The sequence below is a fragment of the Sphaeramia orbicularis genome, chromosome 21 (assembly GCF_902148855.1).
Source record: "Sphaeramia orbicularis chromosome 21, fSphaOr1.1, whole genome shotgun sequence".
NCBI classification, from domain to species: Eukaryota; Metazoa; Chordata; class Actinopteri; order Kurtiformes; family Apogonidae; genus Sphaeramia; species Sphaeramia orbicularis.
In genome coordinates, this window is record NC_043977.1 from 5,988,169 (window position 1) to 6,009,734 (window position 21,566).

Genomic DNA, 21,566 nt, shown 5'->3' on the forward strand with positions numbered 1-21,566 from the left:
ATTATGTTGAAAAATAAAATATAAATTATCAGTCTGTGTTGTTCTGTTCTGGGTGAGGCCATGAACTTATTGAACGGCCCTCGTAGCTCTAAAATCCTACTGTATACAGTCAGACAAACCAACTAAATACATCCAAAGATAGTAACAAATGAATACAAAACCAAGTGCAAAACTACATATCCAGAAAGTACAAAACATAGGTAAATATAAACCCGATGACATGATGCAAAAACATTTTACCAGTCCAAAGCAAGTAAATAAATATGTCACAAAATACAAAACAAATACAAAGACAAAAGTAAAACTTAGAACTGTTCATATAATCTCATTGTTCTTTCTTTATACACTTTTTCCAGTTGGAATCTGTTTTTACAGTCCTTCAGCTCATTATAAAGAGGATTCCAGAGTTTAACACCCACCACTGATACACACATCTGCTTCACAGTGACCTTTCCTTCTATGCTCTTCATTGCTTTGACTTTTTTTTCTCTAATTCAGTTCGTTTTCATTCGTTTTTCGAGCAGATTTGCTGGTTTTTATTAGTTTTAGTTTTTTTCTAATTGCTTAGTTTTAGTTTTGTTTTAGTATTAGTTTAGTTTCGTCATATCTTTTATCTTCCTCGCCGTCGTATTCAAATAAATCCCAGACAGGACTCTGCTGCTTTCTCCCAGCTTTAGTCTCCATGTTTCCAGGTAGAGTGGGGACCAGAAGACTGGAAACCACAAGTGAACACAAGTGACGAACCGTCAAGTGTCGTATGGTGTCACCAGCTAAAACTGGTCAAACAAAATAAATTGATTTCGTACCAATCTGACATTGACAAAGACAAAAATGAAGGGAATTTTATTCATAATTTTTATATGTTTTAGTTAGTTTTGTAAGCACACAATACAGTTTCAGTTAGTTACAATTTTTTCTTTTAATTATAGTTTTTATTTATTTCAGTTTACAAAAAGGTTTTTTCAGTTCTAGTTTTCGTCATTTTGTTAGTTTTTGTTAACGATAATAACCTTGCTATTGATACCATTTTCCGTGCTGCAGCTTTCCCTTTAAGTGCAATGCATTTTTAGTTAACTGCTTATGTTTAATGTGTAATTAAAACTGCAGGTCATGTTTTATGTGAAAGGAAGTTCTAGGTCACGCTAGGGGTTATATCTACATTACTGCTTGTGAAGGCCTGCTGCCAATAACATAATGTAATCGAGTACAAAGTCCATGTGTTTAACAGTATAAACAGTGGGTCCGTCTCCTCTGGACTGTGATCATTTCATTCTTCTCTTTCTTGTGAACTTTCTGGCGAACATGGAGAAGATTTCTGATCATATGTGTCGGTATAAAGGATATAACTTTGCTATTAATGAGTTACTTACTGCAGAGTACATCGATTCACTCCAGAGTTTTGAAATCAGAGACAGTGACACATTTATTGTCACTTTTCCCAAGTCAGGTGAGTGAACTCTTCATTATCTTACTTGACTGGACACTGATTTACCAGTAACGTATGGTTTATATTTACTCTGTCCACTCAGGTACTGTATGGTCTCAGCAGATCATCATCTCCATCTGTGAGTTAGCTGGTGGTCTGAACCAATATGCTAACAATTTCGAGCAGATGCCATGGTTGGAATACCGAGAGGAGGGGCTGGAGGATTATACTCTGAGACGGTCACCTCGCCTCTTTTCCTCTCACCTGATCCCAGCCCTGATGCCACCAGGACTGAAAAACAAGAAGGCAAAGGTCAATAGATTACGAAAATAGTCAAAGAAATGAGGTGGAAATAAGAAGCAGGTTTGATCGACTTTGGTCTCGAAAGTCAAATCTACGATTCAAATATCAGATGAACTTCTTGGCTTTTGTTCTGTTGTGAATTTGCAAACAAAAAGATGAGTATATGTAGGGTTACAACAAGAAGTGTTTCACACTAGAAAACATATTTTTACACCATGTGGACATATACACTTCCTGGCCAAAAAAACTCCACACCTGGACTGAACTTGATCATTTCTGCAGAACTTAATGTTTCAGCTGTAAACAGTTCTTTAACAGTAACTTCTCATTTCATAAACAACCATCAGTTTGTAGAAAGAATAAAGACTGGACTGTGTTTCAATAGAAAAAGTCATGTGGTCTGATGAGTCCAGATTGACCCTGTTCCAGGGTTGGATGCAGGGATTACCCATCATGCCTAGTGCCTGTCAGGGGCAGAGTTATGATGTGGGGTTGGTTCAGTCGGTCAGGTTTAGGCTCAACATGAGTTCAGTTGAACCTGAATAAACTGAATGAGCAGAATGAACACCAGTGGATGTCATTCTATGCTGATGACACCTTCATATTCCATGATGAAACACCAGGATTCATCAGGATCAGATGGTTAAAGAGTGGTTCACTAGCATGAGATATCATTTTACTCATGGATTGGACACCACAGAGTCCAGACCTGAACCACATTGACGATCTATGGGATGTGATGGAAAAGAAAACAGTCCAATGAAATGCAGTGTCTGACTTTTTTTGGCCAGGTTGTGTACATACAGTCATGGGATTATACTCATGTTTGAGGAATATGCCTCTTTTACACAGTTTATTGATTGATATTATTTATTGTTTATTATTTATTGATATTTATTGATTATTAGGAATAAGCTTTTGCTCAGCACCACATGGAACCAGAAACATAAACAAATACCTGAATGTACTTTGGCTCACAAATACCCAGCTTGGTTGAAATGGAGATTGTGTAGCATGTACAGTTGCAGAAAAAATTAGTAGACCATCCAAAGTCATCCAAAACAATGGTTATGCAATCCAGTCCTAACTCCTGTGTGTGTCATGTGACTGAAACAGACAGAAAAGAAAACATGGAATGTCTAAAAGCACTGTTTTTGTCAGTACAATGACAGAGATATTGATGGAAGAACTGAAGTGATTTTGGTTTTTATCAAGAAAACATGTTAAATGGATAGAAATCAGTTCTGAAATTCAACTACAATGAGCTATTTTTGTTGGTATCATTGTATTTGTCCAAACAAATGGACCTTTAGTTTTACCAGGCATTAACCCTTTCATGCATGAATTATGAAAACCTTAGTCAAGATATTTTTCCTGAGTGTTTTTATTCCTCTTAAGGCATGAAAAAAAACAATGTCATTGAAATTTTTTATGAAGCTGTTTTTTATGGGGTTTCAAAAATGTCTGCTCAGCTGGACAGCATGCGTTTAATTTTTGAAGAAAAGAAACACATATTTAAAATACAATATCAGAAAGTGATATACTGTGTGAAAACTATGAAATATTTTCTTTTAATGTAGCTAATCTGACGTCTTCTCACATTTTATCATACTCCAATACAAGTTATTATTCACTTCATGGACATAATATATATATATATATATATATATTTTTTTTTTTTTTTTTTTTTTAACTTTTTGTTTAACAAAACTGTTAATTACAGTCTAATAACAAATAGCAATTGATTTACTCTCCAACATTTTACCGCAGATCAGGTTTATCAAGTATTTATCAGTAATTGTGTGAATTGCAGTGTATGAGATGGTGCATAAGTGTCCACTGTGTTGTCTGATATGCAACTAAAAAAACAAAATCCATGAATATACAAGAGAACATCTGTAAAATAACTGTCCACTGTAGTGACCAGTATGCATGAAAGGGTTAAAATGAACAAGAAATTGAAGAAAACAAGGGATGGTCAAATAATTTTTTCTGCCACTGTACATGTAGATGAACGTACTATGAAACCAATGACAGAGTTAAAATTAGCAGCTGCATCATGACAAATAGATACAAATACATACAGATATAGATACAGGTACAGAAACAGGTACAGATACATAATAGATATACAGATACAGATACAGATGAATGTATTAATAACACTGGGTTACAAAAAAGTGTTTTTTGCAAGTTGTCTAGGTTTTTTCAACTGAATTAGGACCATTTTGCACCGCTAAATCCAAAAATGACATCTGTTTTTCTCAATCAGGTCAGGTTTTTTTGCTAATTTGATTTGGAGAAATTTGATCTTCTCACAAAATATAATAATTAATAGCAAAATAAGATTGGTGAGCACACTATGAAATTTGTGACTTGATTCCTGTTAGGTACAATGGTGTATTCACCGCAGATGGAGCAGAATACGTCAGGCTTATTTTTGCAAGATCTTCTAGTCGAAGCCATTTCATTCACCTGTAATATTAAAAAAAACATTAATCATAAATTGGCAAAAGTAAAATCTTCAGAACTCATTTATTGCAAGAAATAAGAGAGAATTTTGTATCATATGATGTGAAAATGCCCATAAATGTAAGCAAAAATGTTAAAAAGCCAATATGTAGCATAGTTCAGAAAGTTGACCTGATTGAGCAAAATGAATGTGATTTTTGGATTCAGCACACCAAAATGATCCTAAATCAGCTCAAAAAACTTCAACAATAAATTTGTTGTTGACCAGTGTAATCAAAATCCAGTGTCTTAGTGAAGAAGCAATGATATTTGACACCACTTTTTGTCCTACTTCTTCAGTTCTGTTGTTATTCAGTTTTTAACTAAATGAGTCATATTTGATCAGTTTATCCATTTTCCATTGACAGTTTCTACAAGCAAGTTACAGAGTTATAACTAAAACAGGACTATGTTTTAAAAACTTATCTAGCACATTGTCCTAACATGACTTTCTTGCTGTAACATGATTAATTTGTTGAAATAAAGTGAAACTATCTTGATCTAATACAACAATCATAACCTCAAAACCTAAATTTATCAAGTTACATCATGATACTGATATATTTTCCTTCTGGAGTTCCTCAGTGGAAATGTGTTTTACCAAATGAGAACATTTTCTTACAAATGGAATTCATTAAATGCACTTTAGCACGGAAGGAAAACTCATATGTATAACTGACTGTTTTTATCTCAGATCATTTACGTGATGCGGAACCCAAAGGACGTCGTCGTGTCGTTTTACCACTTCAGTCATATCCTCAAAGATCTGGACACGCCCGAGAGCTTCGACAGCTATTTGGAACAGTTTTTGGAAGGAAAAGGTGAGGAATCTGAGAGCATCCTGTGGAAACTTTTGATTTTAATTCATATATATTGATCCTAAAAACCATGGTTCAGTTATAGGATCGTCCTGGTTTGACCACATCAGGGCGTGGCATTCACACAAAGACCAGTACAACATCCTGTTCCTGACCTACGAGGACATGATCATGGTCAGATTTGTTGTGTTTTTATGCGATGAATGATGCCAACGTTCAATTCAAGTCAAAAATAAGAATGTTTTTGCATCCTGTGTTGATTTGTAGGATCTTAAAGGGGCAGTGACGAAGATCTGTAAGTTCTTGGGGAAAAACCTCAGTGATGCAGCCATCGAACAGGTCGTCGAAAAATCAACCTTTAAGACCATGAAGAATGACTCAAAAGCAAACTACAAGTTTATTCCACCGGAGAAGCTCAGTGGAGACTTCATGCGCAAAGGTAACGCACTAAAAGGTAACAGAAATCTACAGAGTTATATACAAACACAACAGTGATTTTGTTTCCGTCCAGGTAAAATCGGAGACTGGAAAAACACTTTCACCGTCGCCCAGAGCGAAAGAGTCGATCAGATGCTTCAGGAGAGACTCGGTGACATGAATCTGAAGTTCATCTGGGAATAAAAACACTGTTGAAAACTAAAACGGTCAAATGACAGACTACAGCAGATGCAAAACTAGAAGAAATCGCTAAAAAATTACTATATTCAAGCAGCTTCAGTTGAATGATAGCAGGACAAATTCTGCAGAGAAAAGCTCATTGTTTACATCAGAACATACAGCACTAAAGGTTCTGCAGAGAAACACTGAAGTTCTATATCCTCCTGAGACCCAGTAATGCATTTCTGTCCTCTGTAGGGGACAAAAGCTTCACAGTTTTACTTCAAAAATGCTGTCCATTGCAAAGGACATTCCACTAAAAATGAATAAAGTAATTAATTAAAATAATTTTAAAAATGTATCTGAAAAACCTGTTGAATTATGCAGTCTCCAATCAAAACAATTGTTTAATGTAAAATAAAGCTAAAACTTTCACTTTCCTGGGTCTCAGGAGGATATATGTTTAGCAAAATTACTACAATTACACAGTTTCAATAAAGTTATACAGTAAAAACTAGGGATGTCCGATAATATCGACCCACTGATATTATCAGCCCGATGTTGGCATAAAAATGTAATATCGTTTTTTTGTCTATCATTAAAACGGATTAAAAAATGCCTTGATTTCACCTGCATTTACCGACGCGTAAATGAAGCATTGTTTGTAGCTGAATGAAATGTGCAGTTTTCAAAACTGTACAGTAGAGCTGTCACACTGTAATAGACTCATGGAGGGAGGGAGAGAAAATAAATAAATATGGCATTTTTTACACAACTTAAGTTGAAGTATGTATTCTTTGCACAGACAGTGTTTACATTTTAAAAGCCTTGTTGCATTTCAGAATGCATCCAATGGAGCATCACAATAAAATTAGGCATGATGTGTTAATTCCATGACAGGAGATATGTGATGTTACCTAAAATTAGTTTAATATCCCACACATATCAGCGGCGGTATCAGTAGATATTGGAATCGGAAATTAAGTGTTGGACAATATCGGCATATCGTTTTTTGGCAAAAAAGCCAATATCGGACATCCCTAGTAAAAACTACAGAAAATCACAGACTTTTAAATTTTTTTTCTGAATTATTACAAAAAAACATTACATTTCTCTACATTTTGAAGTTGCCATAAAAATTGTTCTAGGTTTTTAAGGGTTAAAATCTATACATACATTGGATTGTAATAAACGTAAATTTTTGACTGTATCCTGGTCATCTGAATGTTCAGTACAAACCTGATTTTTTCTCATTCCTCTGTTTTTAATAAGCTTTTCTGACTCAATATTGTATATTATCTAAAATAAAACTGCCTGGTCTCAACCATTTACTGTGCCTTTTTTTTTTTAAACTTCTTTTTACTTCTACTTTCTTTATTTCACAAAAAGCACAATCAATAAGTTCTTACAGTAGATTTTCAGCCAAACACTCAATGAAATGTCAAAGTACCAGAATGACTTTGACTGCAGCGTTCTCAAATGTCACCGTATCATATTGTTCTGTTTCTGAATAAGGATAAACAACCTCAATACTCTTCTGTCTCTGACTTTAGACTAAAAAATGGTGTTGCACTCAAGGCAATTCACAAAATTCCAGGCATGCAATTATTGATTGGCTAGAAATGTCAAGAAAAGGCTATTATGATCGCAGCAAATGCTTCAGAGAAACACAAAGAGCCTGTGGTAAATGGGAACATTTCAAAACGCTTATTATGCATTCGCGTTATTTTTGCATTGATACTAATATGTTAAATCGATGTTATTTTCCTTCAGCGTTGGTGGAAATACTCCACAAATGTTCATTGGTTTCATAATCTGTAATTTTCAGCTGTTGCTCCGAATTAAAAATAACCCTTTGAATCCGTTAACATTCAAATATCCCTGTTATTGTCTTGACAACTACTCATTAGGAGACTTTACACACCCATCGCATTACACTTCTGACCGCTTTGTGGCAGATATTTTTACTCCCTGTCCACATTAATACACTTATTTTTCTTCTTGCATATTTTCCATCTCTGTCCACAGTTTATTTTACAACATAACTCTATAGACACTGGAACAAAAAAACACCACAAACAGACAAAACTGTAGTTTGTGTAGCTTTTTATAATGTGGACCTTCAGCTACTATTGGTCTAATAATATAATAATAATTAATAATAATGCCATTTAATAATATCTATATCTATCTGTAATATTTATCTAATCATAGATGCAAAGCTGCTGAATCTATCTATCTATCTATCTATCTATCTATCTATCTATCTATCTATCTATCTATCTATCTATCTATCTATCTATCTATCTATCTATCTATCTATCTATCTATCTATCTATCTATCTATCTATCTATCTAATATTTAATCTGTCATGAAGGTGAACAGCAACAAGTTAAATTTTACAGCTATAAAACTGATGTAAAAGTAGTGGCTTTTCCACTGGACATCTGCGCAAAACTTTACCAATATTTTCTAAATGTTGAAAAAACAGAAGTGCATTATGTCAGTTTTTCCATTAAATCACAAACTCAATGATTTGTTTGTTTATAATCACAAGATAATGTGAGAAATCATTCCATACACATGGCAACGAACATAAATATCATGTTGATTTACAGATATATTCATTATTATTATTATATATTACCCCTCTATCTCTCCTGGTGTGTCCACACATACCGACACTTGTTTCTTTTAAAACTCTTCTTCTTCGCTTGTTATAACGCACATCAACACCCAGGATTTTTTATTTACATAACTCTTGTTGCAGAAAAAGGTCTGTCCATAGCAGTTTTGCATGATGCACCATTTGTGCTACACCCAAAAAAACACCTCTTGCCAGCGCAAAAACTTTGAATCAAAAAATGACCATTTTGGCAAAATTGTCATTTTTTCATTTGGTAAATTTTTATGCACAAGTTATATTCACGCAATTTGAAGGTCAATGGAAAAGTGACTACTGTTAGTTTGTTAAGTGAAACACCAGTACATGTACTGTATCTGCCTCATATTATTATATTATATTATATTATATTATATTATATTATATTATATTATATTATATTATATTATATTATATTATATTATATTATATTATATTATTGTTGTTGATCTATAATGTTCTGTTCTCTTTCCTCAGGATCCACAGGTCAGTTCAATCTAAGGTTTTCTTCCTATAATAGTTTTTCTTCCCCACTCTGACCATGAATAGATACAGAAATATATATAAATAGATAGATTATTGATAGAATATTGTCATTGTATAAAAAAACACAAGATAGATAGACATAGCAAGACAAATATCTACAGTAGATATGACAAATTGTCACTTTTCTTAAATAATTTATATAAAAATGACTTTTTTGCCTAAATTATCGAAAAAATATCAAAACTTTATTAGTGTTTCCTGAAAAATCTGAAAAAATAAAAAAGACTGGCAGTTATTCATGACTTAGGAAGGTGACGATATTTGGAGAATCTGTAGAATAAATCTAAAGTGGAGATAAGGCTTGCGGAATCAGTGACATCTTTTAAATCACTTCTTAAAACACATTTTTATAGACTTGCTTTTATGTGATGTTTGTCACTTTTAATTTTTATTTTTTTAATTATTAATTTATTTATTTTTTTTAAATCTTATCCTGTTTGATTATTAATTTATATTCTCATACATGATGTTGTTTTATCTCACTCCTTTATTTTTACATTGATTTGACAGCATCATGTTACGTTATCCCTGCCCTCTTTATTCCGATTCATTTAATTTATTCAAAGTGTCATGTTTTTGCATTTGTTGTACACATCTCTCTTATTGTGTTGCTTCTGTTTTAGTGTTTTTACTTGCATCTTGTATCCTGCTGTTGTGCCCTCTACTTTGTCTGTCAAAAGCACTTTGTAAATTTTGTTTTTAAAAGGGGCTATATAAATAAAGCTATTATTATTATTATTATTATTATTATTATTATTATTATTATTATTATTATCATTAAAGTGAAGGAGGAATGTCACTGTTTTTCTTGAGAGGTCATTATGGTTGAATAATTATTACTCTGTTTTATTGTTCATTCTGTGTCATGTATGTGTTTTATATTCAGTAGTTTTGGCTGTTTTTTTTGCTACCTTGGCCTGGTCTCCCTTGCAAAAGAGATTTCTAATGTCAGGTTGACTTTCTGGTTAAATACAGATAAATAAAATAAAAGATAAGATAATAATAATAAAATAAATAATCTGAAGTAAAGTTTACCTAGTCGACAGCTTAATCTCCAGAAACTATGTCTTGTCTGTGCATTTGAAGCTTTTTGTGTCCTAGTGTGTACAGAAATGCTTTGTAAAATAAATGTTCTGTGGTGAGAATTTTCTTTGAAACAGAGGGAAAACAACCATTTAGTAAATATCCATATTGGTGTGGACATAATAATCATACTTCAGTCATGGTGATTACAGTTAGACAGATGTAGTCATTACACATGCAGTTATACTGTTTGTTTGGTGCATTGTTTTTGTCCAATCCCAGGAGAATGCGACATATTATAGTGTTCCACAGTGAAGGGACATTGCTGCGCCTCCGTTTTCAGAGGAAAATAAATGACATAGTTATTATTTTTAAAGTCTAAAACCATGAAGTTTTAAAGATGGGCAGTAACTTCTCCAGTTTATCATGTTTGTGTTGTTCCTCTCATTCTCCTTCCCTTTGTCTCCCCCTCCCCTTCCCCGTTTCCCGTCCCCAGTGTTCGTTGCCACATTGAGTTTTCACAGGAATTTGAGCATGAATCTTTAATTAGCAACAGCTGCTGTACTTGTGTGTCGGCGTTTGTGTGCACATGTATGTCTGTGTGTGTGTCTGGTGGATGCTAACTATTCTCACGGGCTCACTGTCACCTCAATCACAGTTTCACACAGCAAACAGGCTGCCAACAGCACACACAAACAGCATCCCAGAGCACGCACCCGCAAACCTGCGCCTCCAAATCCACATACATGTGCAGACCCCTGAACGCAACGCACACGACACCTGCGTTACGTCTGCACACGCTAATGCATACAAGCGTCTATGTGCATGATCCACCTCCTTGGCCTTCTTCCTATTTGTCCTTTTGGTCTCTGTTCCCTTGTTCCCTCTGTCTCTCTGTTTGTCCTCATTTACTCAGCTGTTACCTATGAATTATGTATTATATCCTTATGGAGTGAGAAGAGTTAGCTCGGGGCTATCATTCTCCACTTAACGATCATTAGTTGTGTCTTTGCACCAATTAGAGCTTGATGGCAAATCAGGTCTTTTTCGCAGTCACCCAGCTCCTGCATAATGCAGCTCCGTGCACCTGGTACTGGCGAGAATCAGGCTGTGATTCTACCCAAAACCGTATGGAATATTTTCAGCCTTCGACCTCTAAATTCATCGTACGTGCAGCTTTTGAGACCGGGGTCATACTTTAATTATATTTATAAAGCACCAAAAGCAACCGTGGGTTCAGTAATGATGAGGTCATGGGATAAGAGAAAGAAATTAATACCAAAGACGTGCATCTGCTGTTTTACTTTGTGGTGCCTAATAGTGAATCGTGCCTCACTTCCCTCTACAGACTCTGAAGGCTTTATTTGTCTTATGGTGACTCATGAGGAGACACAACAGAACAGAACACAATGAGACCTGATCTGTCTGCATGAGGAGGGGAAAGAACCGCAGAGCAACACAAACAAACCAGGTCAGTTTGTTCAGGTCAGGTCTGTTTTCAGCCACAGTGTTAATGGGACTGTAGGCCATGGGGGGCCATGGGGGTCAGTACTAGTATTAATGTAGGCCATGGGGGTCAGTACTAGTATGAATGTAGGCCATGGGGGTCAGTACTAGTATTAATGTAGGCCATGGGGGTCGGTATCAGTATTAATGTAGACCATGGGGGTCAGTATTAATGTAGGCCATGGGGGTCGGTACCAGTATTAATGTAGGCCATGGGGGTCGGTACCAGTATTAATGTAGACCATGGGGGTCAGTATTAATGTAGGCCATGGGGGTCGGTACCAGTATTAATGTAGGCCATGGGGGTCGGTACCAGTATTAATGTAGACCATGGGGGTCAGTATTAATGTAGGCCATGGGGGTCGGTACCAGTATTAATGTAGGCCATGGGGGTCGGTACCAGTATTAATGTAGGCCATGGGGGTCAGTACTAGTATTAATGTAGACCATGGGGGTCAGTACTAGTATTAATGTAGGCCATGGGGGTCGGTACCATTATTAATGTAGGCCATGGGGGTCGGTACCAGTATTAATGTAGGTCATGTGGGTCAGTACTAGTATTAATGTAGGCCATGGGGGTCAGTACCAGTATTAATGTAGGTCATGTGGGTCAGTACTAGTATTAATGTAGGTCATGTGGGTCAGTACTAGTATTAATGTAGGCCATGGGGGTCAGTACCAGTATTAATGTAGGCCATGGGGGTTGGTACCAGTATTACTGTAGGCCATGTGGGTCAGTACCAGTATAAATGTAGGTCATGTGGGTCAGTACCAGTATAAATGTAGGCCATGGGGGTCAGTACCAGTATTGATGTAGGCCATGGGGGTTGGTACCAGTATTACTGTAGGCCATGTGGGTCAGTACCAGTACTAATGTAGGCCATGGGGGGTCAGTACTAGTATGAATGTAGGCCATGGGGGTCAGTTCTAGTATAAATGTAGGCCATGGGGGGTCAGTACTAGTATGAATGTAGGCCATGGGGGTTGGTACCAGTATAAATGTAGGCCATGGGGGTTGGTACCAGTATAAATGTAGGCCATGGGGGTTGGTACCAGTATAAATGTAGGTCATGTGGGTCAGTACCAGTATAAATGTAGGCCATGGGGGTCAGTACCAGTATTGATGTAGGCCATGGGGGTTGGTACCAGTATTACTGTAGGCCATGTGGGTCAGTACCAGTACTAATGTAGGCCATGGGGGGTCAGTACTAGTATGAATGTAGGCCATGGGGGTCAGTTCTAGTATAAATGTAGGCCATGGGGGGTCAGTACTAGTATGAATGTAGGCCATGGGGGTTGGTACCAGTATAAATGTAGGCCATGGGGGTTGGTACCAGTATAAATGTAGGCCATGGGGGTTGGTACCAGTATAAATGTAGGCCATGGGGGGTTGGTACCAGTATAAATGTAGGCCATGGGGGTTGGTACCAGTATAAATGTAGGCCATGGGGGTTGGTACCAGTATAAATGTAGGCATGGGGGTTGGTACCAGTATAAATGTAGGCCATGGGGGGTTGGTACCAGTATAAATGTAGGCCATGGGGGTTGGTACCAGTATAAATGTAGGCCATGGGGGGTTGGTACCAGTATAAATGTAGGCCATGGGGGTTGGTACCAGTATAAATGTAGGCCATGGGGGTTGGTACCAGTATAAATGTAGGCCATGGGGGTTGGTACCAGTATAAATGTAGGCCATGGGGGTTGGTACCAGTATAAATGTAGGCCATGGGGGTCGGTACCAGTATAAATGTAGGCCATGGGGGTTGGTACCAATATAACCCCCTTCTCCTTATATAATTAATAACAATAATAGCCTTCCTCGTCTAATCCTATCTATACACTATGCCATAATATGACTGATACTTACTAGTAAATAATTTGGTTTCCGGCTTTATATTATTATGAACACATATAATACCATTTACATAAACACATAATACAATAACACATATATGTAAATACACATTCATACACAGATCTATACACACATATACACCTACATATATACACACACTTACCACATACTTGTACATCTTTAGAACACCCAGTGAGTTGAGGCATAATATTAAAAAAATCACTTATTTTTCTGTTTTTTCTGGTATTTTTTGCTAGTTATTCACATCTTTTTTGTTTGGATAGTTTGTAAATGTAAATATTTTCATAATGTAATGTTTTTTATGGCGCTAAAACAAACAGAAAAAATTGGAGTTGTCATTATTTACGTGTCATTATGCTATTATTTTAATGGTTTGGCCCACTTGAGATTGAATAGGGGTGAATGTGGCCCCCGGACTAAAATGAGTTTGACATCCCTGATTTAAATGATTACTATGTTCTTTTTTATTATTATAATTATTTGCTCTTTTATCTTTTCATTTTTCTTCTCTAGCTTTCACAACATGAAATCAAAGCAAACAAGTCGGTTAATTCTTCATCCTTATTGAATTTTCTCACTCTTTATTTTCAAGTTCCACATGTTATTTGTGAGTGTAAGTTGACAGCTCAGTATTTCTACATGTGCTACATTACCTTTCACAAATATAGTCTTTGTCCCAGAATTTGCTTTTTCTGTCTCTAAAGTGCATATATTTTAATTAAACATTATTTTGATGTGAAAAAGTCTGTATAAACGTATTACCATCATGAACATCATCATGATAAAAGTCTGTAATCTGACTTGTCCTTCAGTTTGTACATGTCTGTCCGTTCTCAGTCTCTCCTCCTCTCTCACACAGACCTTTTCTCATTCAACAGAGTGCTTTCTTGTCCGAACTCGATTTTATTTTGCTGACTTCAAGGCAATTTGTGGGATAAATGTCACCCTTTCCATTATGCTAGCGTTGCTGTCCCTCTGCCTCTGCATGCATTCACCACACACAGCAGTGTTTCATCATGTTGCATTGACTTTACCACCTTAAACACAACAAGACTAAACCTAACCTTACCGTAACCTTACAACTAGTCACTCCCTGCGTTTACATGACAACTTTTATTCCTGGTTTAATGTAAATAAATGTTAGATTACATTTAAGATGACCATGTAAACACCTTATTCCAGTTGAAAAAGAATAGTTCGGAATAAATTTAAATCCAAATAAAGTCACTGGTTTAATCCCCTTTTAATTCCGAACTAAATTCTTCCTGGACATGTAAACCCTTTATTCCGTTTGGACTTTATTCCTTCCATTCTGCACATGCTCAGTGTCTTGTCCTGTCGTGATGACGCACACATTCTGCGCTGGCGGAAGAATATGCACTGCAGTCTAGTCTTCCCAAACCGTTCCAGTGGACTATTCTGATGGGATCTACCAGCCTGGAAAACCCTGAAGGAACAGTTCATCACCTGTTTTTTATTAATTCATTTGTCATGCACTAATGAGTTCCATAAGTGGGTAAATCAGTTTTCACTGCAGTGCACTGATTGCCTTGTTCTCGCAGCCCTCCTGTTAGCTTAGCTTAGCCTAGCTTAGCATAATCGCTTCATTCCTCTGGTCAGACGTAGCCAGGCTTTTAGAGGTGATCCGTAGCATTTTAGGAGTGATTTTGTTTAATTCAGTTCTCCCTAATCGTTCCTTCAGTCCGCTGGGGTCAATATGATCACAAACTGAGGCTCAAATCATGGTCATGTGACTTACTGCACTAATAAAATATTGGGAAATAAAAACTAATGCAAAGCTAAAACGCTAAAGCAAAGCTAATTTAGCGCATGCATCCTTTCCAACAAAAAGATTTTCCAGCTTCCGTCAACACAACAGTCCCAAGATTGTATGAGTGCAGTAAGTCGCAGATCTAAAGAAATAATTAGAGAGAATCGGATTTCACAAAATCGCTTACAAAAGACGACAAATCACCTTTAAAAAACTGGCTACGTGTGACCATGGAAATCAAGGTCAAGGTCAAGGTTACTTTATTTGTACCCGTAGGTAGATTTGTTTTGCAGTCTGTGTGATTGCCTGGGCATTACAACAACACATACATTAAACATGCAAGACAGGCACTTGATCACACTTACAGACAGGACAAAAAGACAGGACAAAAAGTGTTCAGTGTTCCACCATTCATCGGTATAGCAGCATGGATAAGTAAATAAAAAAGATAAGATCAAATAAATAAAAACAAGATGCAATAAAACACAATAAAAACCAGAAAAGATAAAAACAATCTGGGATAAAAACCAGATAAGAACATAAAATGCAGTGACTATGCTAAGCTAAGCTAACAGAAGGGCTGTCAGAACCGAATAAACGTTCCTCATGTAAACCTTTATTCGGGGTTTAACATTTCCATGTAAACAGAAGAGAAAGTACTTTAGTTCCGAATTAATTTCTTCTGGAAAAATAAATTTGATTTAAAAAACGTCATGTATCCGTACCCAATGAGGAGGTGGACTCTCCAAATGAAAGTAGATTTACAGTGAAATAACACTAGTAATCCTCCTTCACAGAGTTTATCTGATCGTGTTTCCACTCAGATATCCAGTACGTATCATCGTGTTTCCCTGGAAATGAACCTTAAACTGAGGCTGGTGTCTTATCTGTAGGAGACGAGCAGTAGCCACGGTAGCTTTATCTGTTCAACACTTGACCAGTTCATCAGCCTCCTTCATGTAACAGTCTACATATAATCAGTGTAATTCATTTTTATGTGTGTTTCCATGTGTTCAGGGAAACTATAGATGTAGTTAAACATCAAATCCAGGTGTATAAACCAGTGTCTGACCTGCAGTAGATGGAGGTCAGCTCCAGTACCTTTGGGAGACAGACCCGACTGGACTGGAACGGCATTATGGACAAATCCACAACAGAGAAAGAATCTACTTCCACAACCACAAAAAACACTTAAGGAAACACAAGTTTACACCTTCACCTTAATGACAGAAGGTTGGCTGGTTATTGTTCACAGATTGGAAACAGCTATAGCTGGTCTGAGATTCTGGATGATTATCAGCACCAATATTCAGCATTTGACACATATTTTATTTACGTTATAAAACCTCAGGAAGCTATTTACTTATTTAAATTTTCAGTGAACTTTATAAGAGATACTGCTGAACCTGGGAAGTTCCTGCATTGTTGATTCATTTCAGTTATACTAATATTTTGGAAAACATTATTTACTGTAGAAAACTTTTGGGAGCTAGTTATTTGTTACATTTTTCATTTAACTTTATAAAACATGCTGCTGAGCCTGGGAGCTCCCTGCACTTTTTGTTAGAATTTTTAAACAAAGATCTCTATCGTTTAAGATTTTTAAAAAAAACAAAACTTTAAAATGTTGCAGATCTGAAAAGCTGTTTAATAAGCACATGCTTAAAGGCATTTAAAGTTTAAACAGAGTTAAGTGTTGGAGTTTATATTATTCAAAATTTTGACAAATATTTTCACTTTTCCTGCAAATGAATATAGTATTGGTTATTGGCCTCCTTGACAACTAATAATCAGTAACAGTGTCGGCCCTGATAAAAACATATTGGTCGATCTCTACTTTGGACCAGTTTGGAATCATTTTTGTGTTGTGAGGACAATAGGGATGGGAATCGTTAAGAATTTAACGATTCCGATTCCATTATCGATATTGCTTATCGATTCTCATTGGGTGAGGGAATAAAAGGGTACAAACGGGTGTGTTTGCATTAACTGTCTTTTATATTTCCATCTCTGCACAGAAAATAGAACATATACAGTATGTACAAATAATAAGAACAGATGACGCCGGGCCCAGTTGGGGGGGGGGGGGGGGGGGTGTACAGTGAAAGTGAAACTAAAGACGCTTTACTAATTCCTCTATTGTTGCATTTCTACTACATGGAACCGGTTCGACTCGGCTCGGCTCGGCTTGTCTCCCGTTGTTGTGCACCTCATTTCCTTTCCCTTCTTACCTTCAGAAACTTGTATTTGAGGAGTTACGACGTTTGTTGCCCACACCGGAACCGGAACCGGCCCGGCGTTCACTCTGCCGCTCCATTCACAAGCGCCGCTAAGTAGAGAATCAAATACGTGACATTCCTGTAAATGAGTCACATGCTGTGGACAAATGTTTGAGGATATTGGAGGGATTCCACCCTTTTGAAGACATGGAAGCTTTGACAGTGTTCCAGTGGACCTGGTGTCGTCTGTTTAGACCGTTTCTGCCTCAACGCCCTGTTGGCTACGTTCTGACCAAAACAATGCAGCGTACGCGTGACATCATCGCGCATGCACAACGAAGGCGGAATCGATGAGCAGAATCGTTAAGCAGGCAGGCAAACGATTCCAAGGAATCGAGCTTCTGGGAACCGGTTCTCAAAAAGAACCGGTTCTGGATTCCCATCCCTAGAGGACAATACCCATTGAGAAGAACATCCATATGAGGGTGGATATCATGGGCGTCGTTAGACCTGGGCATTCAGGGCTTAAGTCTCAGATGTTTTGGCAGTAGCCCCGGATCTCTGAGTGCACTGGGGGCTGTTATGGTCTTTTTAAGCATATGAGTAAATACATGCCCCCTTCATCATTGCGCCTGCAGCTGGCCTGTGTGTACTAAGTGACATTTGAGAGAGGGAGAGGGAGCCCCTTTGTTTTTGAGGGGGAGACAGATGAGGGGAGGTGCCAAGTCCCGTAAGCATCAGTCAGCCGAACATCATCAGTGTAACTTTAACCCAAAGCCCTGGATGTCCTCGCGATGCCCCTGGTGGATATGGCATCAAACCACCAACAAATCAACACTAATTATTACCAGACTATAATCACTGACGGAATAAAGAAGAAAGCTCATTCTTTACACACGTCTGTATTATGGTATCATCAAGTTTTCTTCTTCAAGCTAAAACTCATAGATGCTTATTTTAACAGTTGCTCAAAATAACAGTGTCTTATAATCTTCACGTCAGCTAATAGTTTACATTATAGCTCTGTTAGCTTAGCTCTGTTTTTAGACTGAAAACAGCCTCAGTAAAACCACTAATCACCTCTGTTTTCTGTTCAGTTTGTGTCGTCAGTAGCTGAACTAAAGATCTGTTTGAATCCAACAAACAAGGTCAGAACTGTCACAGTTTAGTCTGAACCGTGGATCAACAAATGACAACTCAGCAAAGATAATAACATCCCATAATAACTTCATACCTTCATCAGCCTCAGAATTAAACCCACCTGTATAAATTAACCCTTTCATGCATGAATTATGAGAACCTTCATCAAGATTTTTTTTTTCCTGAGGGTTTTTATTCCTCTGTAGGCATGAAAAAAAAAAGTGATTGAGTTTGTTTTATGAACCTATTTTTCATGGAGCTGCAAAATCATGCGTTTAATTGTAGAAGCAAAGAAACATGTATTTACTGATATACTGTGTGAAAACTATGAGATAAAAAACATTTTTAATGCTACTAATCGGATGTTTTCTCACATTTTAACAATACCTGTATGGAGATAATATGCAAAAAATAAATAAATAAATAAACAACAACAAAAAAAACAAACAAACAAACAAAAAACCCTTTTAAAAAAAAAAAAAAAAAGTTAATTACAGTTTGACAACAATATTTTTTTTTTTTACAGTCAAACATGTTACTGGAGATCAGGTTTATCTGGAACAGCAAATTTACAGTAATGGTATGAATTTCAGTGTATGGGATGATACATAAGCGTCCACTGTGTTGGCTGATATGGAACTAAAACAACAAAATCCATAAATATACAAGAGAACAGCTGCTGTCCACTGTAGTGACCACTATGCATGAAAGGATTAAACATTTCATCATCAAACTCCATTCTTTACATTTAGAGCTGTGTCTGAAAACAATGAATTCTGTTTTTATCTCTTCTTTTCTTTGAGTCTAAAGGTTGTTTCTTAATGGTTCTCATCCCATCTGGTCACTGACTCACTACTCCTTCCAGTGGTCACCTAATTTCTCCAGCCCACCACTGGAATCCAAACTCTATAATCCAACACACTGACAACTTTGGCAGAACGTCACAGCTCTTTATTCCAAACACTAATGATAATTTTGGGTGATATTTTAATATTTATAAGCACAAATTGTAACAAATACAACCGGAACCCAGAAGCAGACCGACACAAAGGTATGAGTTTGAAAACCTTTACTGAGGCTTTGTTGAAGCAACAGGAGTTCAATATAACAGTTACAGTTTTAGACACAGTTACAAACTCAGTCTCAGTAATCCGACAGGGGTAAGGCAAAGGGGGGCGTCGGGGACAGGCAGATAGTCCAGTAACCGGGGAGTCCGTAGAGTCCAGAGGGGCTGAGACAGAAGACAGGGTCCGAGGCAGAAACAGGTCGAAACCAGACGGCAGGCAGAGAGACGTGGTCAGGGACAAAGGGCAGGTCGAGCACCAGGGAAACGGACGAAAAGGCAGAACCAGGCTGACGAGACAGGCAGGGATCAGACGACAGGTAGCAGAGCGGGTCAGGGACAAACGAGATCAGACACGAAGAATCAGGTAGGTGTAATGCTGGAAAGTTTCTCACAGGTAGAAGACAATCTGGCAAAGAACAAAGGAGGGAGAGGTGAATGTAAACCCTCTACCTAATGAGCCCAGGTGTGCTCACAGGTGAGGGGAATGAACTGATGAGGAGGTGTGACAGAAAGAGCAATGAGGAGGTGTGGCTGAGAGTGAGGGGAAAAAAGAGAAAGAAAGAGAAACAGCAGAACAAAAAGACAGAGATGTTACACAAATAGATCCTATAGTTCCCTTCAGGTCGGCTCATTTCACATTCATCTGTTTCTTTTTTTCTCATCTTAGGTCTTGTAAGTACCCACGAGGCAGAGGGAAAGACACAAAATGGAAAAGTGGAAGAAGATGTAATAAAGGACAATTTAATGGAGGGGTTATTAAATGAGCGAGGCACTGGAGAGCTGGGCAGGATGAAATGGAAAGAAAATTTAGAAGAAATCAAGTAAGATCAGGAAAATGTGACAAAGCTTGAAGAGTTGGGAGATGGATAAAGAAAAGAGTGGATGATAGTGACGGAGAAAGACGGAGAAGAAGAAGGATAGGATGTGGAGGTTGGAAATAAGATGAATAAGACACTGAAAGGTCAGTGAGGAAGGTAACTCCTCTACAAAGACAAATGGTAACGTATGCCCGTCAAAGATACAGATGTGATGAGTTAAAATAACACACTGGCTTTTCTTTTCTTTGCATTGAATTTCAAGCACATAAAGATGGAATGTGAAGAACAAATAGTAATAGAAGAAAAAATGATGTTAGTATGTGACGGAGAACATAGGCCTAATAAGAGTCACCAATTGCTAGCCACAAAACTCCTTTTGTTTCCTCAAGATGGAGGGACAGGTCATGTGTTTGTACTGGTGTCATTTTAACCCTTACATGAACCTCCTGACGCATAAACATGGAGAAGATCAGCTTTAAAATGAGACTGATCTCATGGAATCATGTTGTATGTCACGCCAGTTCTTACAGCATTTGGCGTGCTGTAAGTACGCATTTTCGACCTTTCTCATGTTATTCAACGCCATTTGATCACATGTCAATTTACACCAAGATCTCCAGAACTGCCTGCCAAGTCTACACGAGTCACCAACCAGTGCATCCTTGGATTAAGCTAGCTGACAAGAACAACATCCAGGTATTCCATGTGTTCTTGGTTTATGCAAACTTTCAAATGGAACAGTACTTGGGCCGCGACTGATGACGTTTAACAAGATCACAAGAACGGAATAACAGACGAGAACAAAGACAAGAAACGGCTATACACGTGGAAAGCTTCTAGGCGAAGAAGACACACCAATCCAATTTTCGGCGGTCAGGTGTCGTCGGGCAGTCTGGTGAGGTCAGTGGCATGAGTCTGGTTGGTGTGTTCCATGTGATCAGCCATCATTAATCATTAATCATTAATGCCATTGCCAATCTTATCGGCTGATTCGACATGTATAACACTGGTCAACAACAAATTTATTGTTGAAGTTTTTTGAGCTGATTTAGGATAATTTTGGTGCTGAATCCAAAAATCACATTCATTTTGCTCAATCAGGTCAACTTTCTGAACTATGCTACATATTGGCTTTTTAACATTTTTGCTTACATTTATGGGCATTTTCACATCATATGACACAAAATTCTTTCATATTTCTTGCAATAAACGAGTTCTGAAGATTTTACTTAATTTTACTTTAATATTACAGGTGAATGAAATGGCTTCGACTAGAAGATCTT

The 21,566-nt window shown here is 37.2% G+C and overlaps 1 protein-coding gene and 1 long non-coding RNA gene across 2 annotated transcripts; both read left to right on the forward strand.

The window, feature by feature from the left end:
* Positions 1 to 1,302: 1,302 nt before the first annotated feature.
* Positions 1,303 to 5,801, forward strand: LOC115412640 (amine sulfotransferase-like). Its single transcript, XM_030125242.1, has 6 exons — positions 1,303 to 1,447; positions 1,530 to 1,738; positions 4,935 to 5,061; positions 5,138 to 5,232; positions 5,326 to 5,497; positions 5,570 to 5,801. The coding sequence occupies exons 1-6, from the start codon at positions 1,303 to 1,305 to the stop codon at positions 5,677 to 5,679; spliced, it is 858 nt and encodes a 285-aa protein (XP_029981102.1). The 3' UTR covers positions 5,680 to 5,801.
* Positions 5,802 to 7,532: 1,731 nt separating this feature from the next.
* LOC115412915 (uncharacterized) lies at positions 7,533 to 20,897 on the forward strand. The gene is made up of 3 exons (XR_003934400.1): positions 7,533 to 7,544; positions 16,313 to 16,315; positions 20,769 to 20,897. It is a non-coding gene; the product is annotated as an uncharacterized LOC115412915 (long non-coding RNA).
* Positions 20,898 to 21,566: the final 669 nt, after the last annotated feature.

What these genes read in the sequence shown, in the direction of transcription:
- LOC115412640 (XM_030125242.1), top strand. Translation starts at nt 1,303, where the DNA reads ATGGAGAAGATTTCTGATCATATGTGTCGGTATAAAGGATATAACTTT. An exon ending in TGAAAAACAAGAAGGCAAAG is followed by an intron (nt 1,739 to 4,934) that starts GTCAATAGATTA and finishes TTTTTATCTCAG; the next exon opens with ATCATTTACGTGATGCGGAA. An exon ending in TGGAGACTTCATGCGCAAAG is followed by an intron (nt 5,498 to 5,569) that starts GTAACGCACTAA and finishes GTTTCCGTCCAG; the next exon opens with GTAAAATCGGAGACTGGAAA.